General features: G+C 33.9%; 2 protein-coding genes across 2 annotated transcripts in view; both read left to right on the top strand.

Moving 5' to 3' along the window:
- LOC148607876 (uncharacterized) overlaps positions 1 to 11,603 on the top strand; it is a 184,396-nt gene that overhangs the window by 22,210 nt on the left and 150,583 nt on the right. The gene's annotated exons all lie outside the window — the stretch shown is intronic.
- On the top strand, positions 24 to 10,736 carry LOC148607883 (retinol dehydrogenase 12-like). The gene is made up of 6 exons (XM_088547112.1): positions 24 to 511; positions 3,689 to 3,805; positions 6,406 to 6,531; positions 7,344 to 7,646; positions 8,353 to 8,470; positions 9,739 to 10,736. The coding sequence occupies exons 1-6, from the start codon at positions 382 to 384 to the stop codon at positions 9,929 to 9,931; spliced, it is 987 nt and encodes a 328-aa protein (XP_088403238.1). The 5' UTR covers positions 24 to 381; the 3' UTR covers positions 9,932 to 10,736.

The raw sequence follows: 11,603 nt of genomic DNA, 5'->3' as shown, positions 1-11,603 counted from the left end.
AAACAATAATTCCGGAAAATCTAACGGGCACAAGATTAATATTTTCTTTCCGATATTTTTATTCAAAGGTTTATGTGTTTTCAATTGACAAAATGTGGTCCAAGATATTTTTTCACTCCTGAACTATCTTGACTATTTTTAGAAATGCGACATCATTCTCAATTCTGTAACATAAAACTACACATTTTATGTTGAATATGATTTAGAACTGAAATGCAACAATGTCAGAGTAACGGGGAAAATCGCAAGTGTATGGCAAGTACTCATTTAAATATATGAGGTAAATTCCACCACAGGACAAAATACTATAGCCGAGGCTGGCTTTTAATTTTGTCGTCAATTGCAGACCGTAGAGTTCAAAGGCGATCCACCAGTAACAACATGATCTTTGTCGTTTTAATACTCCTTATTTTTAGTGTGATTTGTATATGCGCATTTAAGTATTACTTCGGAAGTACAACATGGTGCAAAAGTGCAGCAAAATTACACGGTAGAACTGTTTTGATCACCGGTAAGTAATAACATTTAACCACCAAGACTATTTATAGCATTTATTAATACTGTTTATATGGAACGCAATGTCTGTCACAAATCAAAACAGTTTACAAGCGACCAAATATTTCCTATAATATATAAGGCGAATTAAGCAGGGGTAACTATATATATAACGTCTCAAAATGTGACGACTATTCGCTACACTGCTCCATCGGATCAAATTGATACAGGGAAGATAAGTAAACGTTTAGTTAGGTCTGAAAAATTCCCAATGATGTTAGAACTGTCAAATTTGCGATGCAAATTTTTGGTTGTTCCCTCCGCGGAACTCGAACTTGTACCGCTGTGACATCTATGGCAACACCGCATGCACAAAGTCCAGCGCCCTATAGCTGACATATTACTGCTCAGACGTTAAACCCCAACAAACAATAGACCACTCGGCCACCTAGGCTATATAAAAATATAGCTTTCGCTGGCTGGGTCATTCCTCCTCGTAGGATTAATCTAGGGCTGTAACTTAGTACACGATGTATGGTGGTACGGGACAGTTTTTTTAGGTGTTATTATGTAGGATAGAGGATCAAATTAATGATGCATGTCACAACAAATCAATATTATACAACGTCTCAGAATGTGACGACTCTATTCGCTACACTGCTCCATCGGATCAAATTGATACAGGGAAGATATGTATAGTTACAGCCCTAGATTAATCCTACGAGAAGGAATGACCTGGCCAACGAAAGCTATAATTTTATATAGCCTAGGTGGCCGAGTGGTCTAGGGTGATGGATTTCGTGCAGGCGGTGTTGCCATAGATGTCACAGCGGTACAAGTTCGAGTCCCACGGAGGGAACGACCAAACATTTGCATCGCAAATCACAGTTCTAACATCGTTGGTAATTTTTCGCCTTGATTGTTACCCCTGCCTTTTGCAAAGAGCTTGTTGGTTGAAATGGAAGTGACAGTGATTTTAGGTAGGCATACCAATAAGTCAAATGTAACAGTATTTAGGCACCACCACTGGCACTGCAAATCGACCTCTTTCGCTTAGGCAACGTTGCAACCCATGAAAAAATTGCACAACTGACCTGGCTGAATTGACATGTTTTAATTGCATTGAAACAAGACATATATATATATATATATATATATATATATATATATATATAGTCTTTTATGATATCAAAAGTAAGTTCCCGTTGTTCAATCGATTAGTTTTCATATATCATTATAAAGGTGAAATAATGTATGTATAATACTTGTCGTTCAAGACCAACTGATCACCTATCAAGTGAAGAACTCGATATAGAATCTACTTGCAAAGCCGATTCTAATATTTGATATTTGTCTTTATTAAAATATTGCTCTGTAGGTCAAAATAATAAATATCTTGAGAAAAAAAAACACGATCAATCTGATTCATCTGAATTCGGCTGGGTGTGAATCACGACCGGGATATTGCTACCTTCGAAATGACCTTAGTACGTGGGCTGAGATAACCCCTTAGGCACCTCTCCCCCTACTCATCAAGAAAAATATGATTTTTCAGGTACCTAGCTTATACCTGCCGTTTACGAATATTTTTGATGCCAAAGAATAAACTGAAGGATTTTTGTATTTTTTGGCTACTGTAAATAGAAAGCTAAGACACTATAAAATTGTATTTTAATATACAAAATCTTGTTTGAAGTATGATATTCGAAAAAAAAATGTCAATTACTGGTGAAATGGAAGAAAATATTAAGTTCTGAAAATTCTACTTTTTTTTAAGAAAAACTCATTATTGTCACATTGAAACTGAAAAATACACGCCTGAAATGAGAAAATATATTCGATACATCCATAATTAAAACAGTAGTACCCAACATTCCTATTGTACACTGTTTATATGCCAAAACTTATCATTTTAATTCATGTTGAGGTATTTTTTTTTCATGGGTAGGGATGGCAATTTTCCACCAAACTTGACTTGGAAAAGTTCAAATATTTATTACTTGGGCTCATAAGGAAGCTAAGACACTATAATAATGTACCGTATCACACAAAAGCTTGTTTTAACTACGGTATTGTGCATAAAATGACAAGAACGGGTGATATAGAAGAAATTCTGAAATTCTGTTTTTGATTTTATAGTAATTTTCACCCAAACGGAAAAACCTGCATGTATTGATTAGATATGTTGGGTATATTATTATCTTAATTATGAATGATTAGAATATGAGTTCCATTGTGTCAATACGCTGTGAATGAGAATTCTGTTTGATACCGCGACCATTTTTCTGGGGGAAGGGGTGATATTTTTTTTTACATTTTTTTGAAAATTCTTTCTTGAAAATTAATTTTTTGTGTTTATTTATGTAGAAATTAAATCATCGAATGATACAATAACTTGTAGAGTCGAATTTATGTGACTTTTACGGACAAATCGAAAATCCCATTTTTCACTTTTTTGATAAATTCTGACTGCGAAAATCGGCAAAAAATAATAAAAATAACCCCAGAAGTATAAATTGTAACAATAATAGACAGAAAATACTAAATAAGCCATTTTTTTATTGAAGCATAGTTTTGACATTGAAAAATATGTCAATTTAAGCGATTTTTCAGTGGGTAAGAGGTACATTTTTTTCTTTTTACCATGAAACCGTAAGTGTAACTGCAACCTTTTTGGTACCATTGGAATACTTGAGATATTGGGCTACATGATTATGCATAAATTTTAGTTTGTACACACATGCTGTCCCAGGAAAGCTTAGACGCTCAGACCATTGAGTCACAAAAATCTTGGCTTTTTTATCCAGTGGGGTACAAATATGGGCTGAAATTGAAAATGAAATCCGAGATTATTCTTTTGCGACAAATTGATTTGATAATGGTAGGTATAAAGGTACCTAAAAGCCACCATAAAGTTGATGAGTGGTGGGGTGTGGACGGTGGACCCTCTTAGCTAATGGATTATCTCTCTGTAGACCCGCCGGATATTGAAGCTTCTACCTATTCAGAAGTTCAAACTTTTCTAAAAATCGATGTTTGCTATGTGTGTGTGGCTTTGACACCTGCTTTTGTTTAAATGTATGCGTGTTTCTTTATTTTTTATTCAAAGCTTCGAATCATGTTTGAGTAATTTTGATGTATTAAGAAACTGGACATAATTTGTAAATGATCAATTTATTATTAATATTCAAAGGAGGAAATACTGGCCTGGGGAAGGCTACAGCTATTGATTTAGCCAGGCGTGGAGCAAGAGTTGTAATAGCGAGCAGAAACGAAACCAAATCCTGGGAGGTTGTTAAAGAAATACGTGGTAAAATATATATCTAAACAGTATTTGGCAATTGTGAAAATTTGGAGTAAATATTTACCTGCAATGCATTTGCTAAACTGGGTAAAATTTGAGACATTGAATGAATGTTTCAAAAACGATAATTTACATTTAGTGGATATATTTATACAGCATTAGTATTGCACTAATTAACCATTTTATTTTCAGACATATTTAAGTACTTTTTTGTCTAAGAATCAAGCAAAATGTGTATAAGGACGTGTTGCACATGAAGAAAAAAAACACAAAAAGATTTTATTTCTGGAGTGTTAAAAATCGTTTGGAGTTTTTGATAAATTACGTGCCTATGTGGGATCTTTCGAATCAGTTCAGTTTTGATTTTTCCTCTATTACACTACACTTACATATAATCCCCTAAAACTAAAATTCACATGTCTTATCAAATGGTCATTTAATAAATTAGGATGTGGATATATTTATTCGAATTCTTTTAGATATTTTTTTAGTTACGAAAAACATAAAAGAGTAATCAAGGGAACCAAGGTTATGGTGGTAATCACAACGACAAAGACCAGACATGGAACACAGACATACACAACAAAGAACACAAAGCAACCAAAATCATTCATACAAAGTAACAAATGAGCAACTCGGAATCCACTTAAACTGGGAGCATGGACCAAGTGCATCGGTAGGGCAAGCGTCCTCTGCTTTTCTAGAAACACCCGCCGAGTTGCTAATAAAAAGTCAAGTCCGGGTAGACAAACGAGGACTCCTTTTGATATGCTTACAACACTCGATATCATGTAAGACAACATTTTGGTACGCTTTGGCGAAACACTAAAATATTGTCAAATTATTGGAATTCCCATTGGGATTAATTGTGCACCACTTATTGCGGACCTCTTTATGTATTGTTACGAATCACAATTTATGCTTAGAATAAATAACGACCCTTCCAAACAACATTAGGTAGAACAAAATAATAACACCTTTAGATATTTTGACGATATTTTGCTCTAAATAACGATGAGTTTAATATTTATACTAAAGATATATATATATATCCTGTAACACTGTCTTTGAATAAAGCAAATATTGATAATGAAGTATGTCTGTTTCTTGATCTCAGTATTGATATCGATAATGGTAAACTTAATACTAAAATTTACGATAAAAGGGAGAAATTTTCATTTCCTATTGTCAACTATCCGTGTTTAGATGGTGGCATCCTATTGTCACCGCCATATGGTGTTACATATCACAATTGGTTCGATTTGCTCGTATTTGTAACAATGTTTCGGATTTTAACAAGAAATTACTATACTTCAAGGTTTTCGATATCACAAACTCGTAATAACATTCACAGAATTGTTCAACCCATATAAGGAACTCACTCTCAAATTTAGATGTACTTGTAAAGGATTAATGCGTGTGGTTATCTCTCACACTTAGTTTTACGGTAATATTCTACACAAAGTACAGAAAGCTCGATACTCACCCTATAAGTTAACTAAACCGCTGAAAAGGCTCATTCGTATAAGAGATATAGTAGGGTCTTTACATAGAAATTAAAACAATTTAAAAACGGTTTTGGGAATAAAAAGGGTTGTGTCCTTATTGTATGACTTTTGATGTACCGTGATTCTCAACCTCGCATGGGCATAATTGGGATTGATTTTGCGTACGATTGGGATTGGGACATTACTTTTTATAGGTTTAAACTGGTCTGAAGCTAGCATGTCAGTTAACTGCTAGTAGTCCTTAGTTTGTACAATTTGTGTAATTTATATTCAGTTTCTTTATTTCCGTTGTTACAAGGGGCTCAGACCTTTTTGAATTGATTTTTAAGTGTATTTAATTGTGTAATATTTTTCCACAGTTGCAAGATTTTAAAGGGGAAGGGTTGTGATCACGCCAAAGTACTTAAACCTCGCCGCATTTTTTTTTGCGCCTATCCCAAGTCAGGGTTTTTTGGCCTGTGTACGTTTGTATTGTTTTTACATTTAATTTACTTTTTATGTTACTTGAGTATAAAGGGGTAACTCTTTCGCTCTACCTGTGTATAATGATGTTTTGCGGAAAGCTGTAGCCTGCCTTATGGTATGCTGATTTCGTCATCGTTCATTTAAGACCAATTGGTGGCCTTGGGCTGACATTTTCATGCCTGTGGGGTTGTTGCCTCTTTGACATATACACCATATCTATTCTCGGTATTTAATGCATTATCCAAAAATGTATTCCTCATAACCTCCAGAAGTAACCATCATCTGTATTCAATTATTTATACCTCATAACTTTCAGATGTAACCAAGTGTTTGTAAAGTTTACATTTTTAAGATATTTACATGTCAAATTTGAAATGCACTGTGGAAATATGGCGGGAATTTTCGATATATATATGCTGTCAAAAAATATATGCGTCACAGATCTATGCACCGGTATAAATTTGAATAGCTTAATTTTCGGTTGTCTTCTGGATGTACATTGAAAACATCACCTGTATTGCATGATGCTTACACAGAATGGTACTTAAATACATGTTAACTTTTTCGGACGTTTTCTTTCTCGGCTAAAATAAAATAAACTGCAAACGTAATTTATGTTTTCATCCTTTATAGAATTAACTGGAAATCAAAATATTCACCAAAAACGTCTTGACTTAACGGATTTAGAGAATGTTCAAAAATTTGCAGACGAATTTACGAAGGAAGAGAAAAGATTAGATATATTAGTCAACAATTCTGGTAAGTGGGTATAAATTCATTTATCTATTGTTTTCGGTGTTTTTTTTCTGAAATTTACGGCATGTACAAGTAGCGATCCTGTCTTTTATTATATATTTTGTGTATATTGTTTCACAATATTAGAGAACAACAAAGGCTGATCCGGGATTTATGATAGAAAGGATTGGTTTATTATATCGAAACTTTGGGATTCGCTGAAGCTAGCCAGAGGGTACCCCCTTTTCGGATTTTCTGGGTTCGCCACTTGAACAAGGTGAAGGTTGTTACGCGAGTTCAAATACCGTTTTGAATGTTTTTGAATTTAAACTTAAAATTCATTGCATAATATTTATTTCAGAATAACAAATATAAACTAGCGGTTCCGTTTTATTTAAGTTCCTTGTCTCATCATTCTTAAAAGTTTAAGGGTATTCCCGTTTTGATGTGCCCTTACACAGTATGCAATTTCTGTACATGTTTGTATTTTTATGAAACACTTAGTTAAAACAAGGAAGTCTTAAAAGTCCTTGAAATAGAACATAAATATCGATTTCTTTTGCCCAAAATCCTTTTTGATGGTCTACATGTTCAATTTTGATGCTAAAATTATTAGTTATATTTTGTTGTTAATGAAGAAATAACCTCTGTGCACTAAATAACCTGCAAACAGATTATTTTTCACAAGTGTGTATCTCAAGTATTGAGGTTATTTTTTAATCAACCATTCCATATAATTTGATTTTAGTATAAGATAAAATGCAGACATAAAAAAAACTCTGTGCAGTCAGTAAGTGTGTTACTTCTTCTAGTTACATATAATCTTGACATTTTAGGTATTGGTGACTGGGCAAGTAAGGATTTGGGTTTGAAAACGAAACAAAACTATGATTTGATCTTTGGAGTTAACTATCTTGGACATTTTCTCCTGACTTATCGTTTGTTAGATCTGATGAAGAAGTCTGGTCATGCGCGTATTGTCAACGTAAGCTCACTTCGGCATTCGTGGCGCACCGCACCATTCAAGTTTGAGAAGTCTCCTGATAAGGATGGTGTATTGTATCCAGATCTTTCCGGCTACAATGCAAGCAAACTGGCAAATGTTATGCACGCAATGTCACTATCCAAATATTTACAAGGCAAGTGTTTGAATATTTTAAGTTTTAAGTGAATATAAGTTGGTCAGTCCTTATGAACAAGGATCTGTTCGTGTGAATACAGGGATTTGCTTTCGGTCAGTCATAGGGTATATTATCAAACGGCAACATCACTATCAAATAACAGCTCAAGGGGCAACCCCATTATCACGTTGCTGTTTGATAGTGGGGTTGTTATTTGATAGTACACCCCCATTATTAACCGGGAGCAAGACTAGTCCTTGTGGTGTGAAAGACGGTCTTAAAATCTTAGTGCCGAGAAGTTTAATTACACTATTTTATCATCAGATTTTAAGGATTAAATCTCGGGAAATCATTTTCGTAGAAATGAGTTATAATTTTAAAACTGTGCAATGCAAATAAAGTTACAAGGAGAGGACCAGGTACAAGTTGTTTACACTATTCAGCATGTCCCTATTGTCTACTGCAAAGTAATTCGAACTATTATGTTTTACACTAAGAAATTTTTGCCGCTATAAATAGATTTGGAGTTAAAAGTTGACTCAAATTCTCTGCTCCGATTTATAGATGATGTTTAAAATTGATATAAACAACAATAGAAGTACTTGGGCAATATTACAAGCTCAGATGACGGCACAAAACTGAAGTTTGATCGGATAAAAGGACAAGAGCAATTTGCATAATTGAGAGTTTATATATTGATACAACTCACTGTATATTATTCCAGGAACCACCGTGATAGCTAACGCTGTACACCCAGGTTTTGCATACACAGATATTGTAAAAAGTCCTCTTCGAAGGATCACTCCAAACTGTCTTAATTTTTTGGTGGATTTATTTTTCAAGTATGTATAATATGAAACTGAGGCTTCATTTCTTGTATTACGCATAGTTGAACCTCATAGTAATGGATTTGGCTTCCTATTTCTATAGTTTTGATTTGAGTACCTCTTATATACAATTAAATTTTGGATTTAGATTTAAGGAGAGTCACGTGATTTCCTATTTCGATAGTTTTGGTACTTCCTGCATTGTATATAATGAATTTGAATTTAGACCGTCGTATGGTTGGTTATGATACGAATGCTGCTGATGAGTGATTATTCCTTGAAACACGTTTACAGCTTATCGAAAGTTGCAATATTAATATAATTTAATGGATAATACATCAAGCTTTCCATGTTGATGTTTGTCTAATAAATATGTCTAATATAAATATACCCTGGTAGTTTTGAGTAAGTTTACCTTAATAGAACCATATCACAGCTTTATTATACGACCGCAGAAAGAATGCGGTCGTATAATGGTATGTCGTCGTCGTCGTCGTCGTCGTCGTCGAATGAAGTTGTACCAGGTGCCATACTACACCAAGAAGGCTGGGATCAATCATTATAATTTGGATAATGATTTGAACCATTGAAGAGTTATAATTGGCCAAGAAGGGCCAGACATTCCCAATTTCTGGACAATAACTTGAGTAAGCGTGAATCATGGTTCTCTTTAGAATTGTACCACAAGGTGTTTCACACAAAAGAAAGGCTAGGATTGATTTTGGGGTTATGACTTTAATCGTTTAGGAATTTATCAGAAACAAGCATTTCATTATGTCCCGATAATGACTTGATTATAAGATAAGTGTGTAGATCTCTATTAAATTGTACAAAGCGACATATCACAAAAGAAGGCTGGGGAATGATATTTGGGGGTTGTGACTCGTAATGTATAGGAATTAGGAACCGAAAGGGGTCTGAAAATATTCGGGCAATAACTGGAGTAAATGTGAATTGATCTTTTTTTTTTTTTTAAATTGCCTCAAGGTGCCATTCCACGAAAGTAGTTTAGGGGGTTGTGCCTGGAACCATTATTATGTAAGGGACCAAAAAAGAGCCAATATCAGTCTGGTCAAATTGTTATCCTGTGTCAAATATTTAATTCGAATCAAAATTCTAGGTTGTATTAAGCTAGAATGATGTGTCTCGTGGATACTTGCCCCAACTGTTCAGGGTTCCACCACTGTACCCTGTAAACCATTTTATGGTTTATTGTTCTTTACAATGAATTAAAAGCACGTTTTAGTATTGAATCTAGTTTTTAATTGAATTTGTGTTTACAGGTTTTGTATTCTAGATTCTACTGCTGGAGCTCAGACGCTCATTTTTGCTGCTGTTGATGAAACTGTTCAAGGTGTTAGTGGCCAATACTATGGTCATTGTAAACCAGAAATGACCAGGCGTATCTCGTCTCTTGATGATAATGAATGCCAACTGCTTTGGGACTATTCTATGAAAATGTGCAATCTAAGCTGAATCATATTGGAATTATGACCAACTAGACTTGGGCTTGTGTCTTGTGTTGTTGGTTCTATTATAATTGTTGCATCTGTAAGAATACAGATATATGCAATAGGGGCCTTTATAAATATCATGATACGCCTTTATGAATATCATGATACAGACATTTCAAAAAGGAAAAAAAAACCCTTTTACTTCTAATTAAGAAACAGACCACTCTGAACCTGTATTAGTTAGTCATTTTGGTTGTTGCTTTTTAAAAATAAAGATTATGTATATAACTGCCACTTCGAAAGAATTTTGTGCTTGAATTGATTACCACAAAGTGTCATACCAAAATGAGGCTGAAATTGATTTTTGAGATTGAACCGTATTGGTATTAGGTGCCAAAAAGGTACCAGAAACAAGAATTTGTATGACGATCGGACAATAATTTTGACTATAAGGAAATAGTTCTAATTGTACCACAAGATGCCCTACCACCAAAGAAAGGATTCGAATAATTTGAAAAAAAAATGTAATTTTGTGTTTGTACAGATATAACATTGATATTGTGGGCATGAATTTTCATTATCAGTCATAATAACGAACTAGATTCTTTTTTTATGTAAGAATTGAATGTTTATTTCTTTTTATTTCATTGATCTGTAAAAGCGTTTTCAATGAAGCGCGACCGGTCAATGCTTTTACATGGCAATGAAATATAAAAACAACGAAATATTCATTTCTTATAATAACATTTCAAATGTTTCTTATGTTTTATTTCTATTTTGGGTTTAGAATAGGCAATACATAGTGACCAATAAATAATTCCACTGAATTATGGGCGTGGCCTATATAAATTTCTCGAAGATGTGTTTCATCAACTCATGAAACATCACGTATAAAGCCGATTATCCAATGAGATTAGCGTATTCTAATGCTCTGCACAGTAAATATAATTATTTACCAATAAATTGATTGAACACTGATATGTTGACGGTAGACTGGTTCAAAATATACTTTAAAGAACTGTTTTTTATCAGGATGAGTAGAAAAATAAGTAGAAAACCCAAAGGTTCATAGATTCAAGCATGAAACAATAATTTACATACCAAGCGTGAAGACTAGACAGGGAAGAGTAATAAAGGAAACCAAGGGTCTAGCGAAAATCAAAGGAATGTAACCTAGGTACAAAGACCAGAAATGAAAAGCAGACAAACACAGCAAAGAACATGAAGTAACTAAAATAATACATACAAAGTAACAAAAGTAAATAAGCAACTCGGACTCAGGGAAATTAGACACAGACAAAGAAAAACAAACAATTACCAAAATAACACAAAGGTGAATCAGCAAACCAGGCTCCAAGGAAAGGGGACTGAATGGACAAAACAAGTCCGGAAACATAGAAATAAAAACAGATGAAGAACAATGCAAGTCACAGAGCACAAAGGAACTAGAATGTATACACTGAAAAACGAAACGCACGAAAAATCATGTTGAACTTTGTTGGTCCTGATGAGTTAGTATATCTAAAAGTGGTAGTCTTGTCTCTTTACGATATTGTTCGTTGCATCAGTTTTTTTTTTTTTGGATACATTTTTCTTGTTTTTTTTGTATAAATTTAGTAAGTGTTTAGGGTTAATTCTAAACAAATTAATTTAAAAAAAATACGGACGTATACTTGAGTGCTGCTCGTAACATG

The sequence above is a fragment of the Perna viridis genome, chromosome 9 (genome assembly GCF_037379345.1).
Source record: "Perna viridis isolate PV_CMFRI_1.1 ecotype Kerala chromosome 9, ASM3737934v1, whole genome shotgun sequence".
NCBI lineage: Eukaryota > Metazoa > Mollusca > Bivalvia > Mytilida > Mytilidae > Perna > Perna viridis.
This window is presented reverse-complemented; position numbering and strand designations above follow the sequence as displayed.

Bases quoted from the DNA above. Each gene is read 5' to 3' on its own strand.
- LOC148607883 (XM_088547112.1), top strand. From the start codon at position 382: ATGATCTTTGTCGTTTTAATACTCCTTATTTTTAGTGTGATTTGTATA. The intron at 3,806-6,405 runs GTAAAATATATA...CATCCTTTATAG, and splicing joins GGTTGTTAAAGAAATACGTG to AATTAACTGGAAATCAAAAT. The intron at 6,532-7,343 runs GTAAGTGGGTAT...TTGACATTTTAG, and splicing joins TATATTAGTCAACAATTCTG to GTATTGGTGACTGGGCAAGT.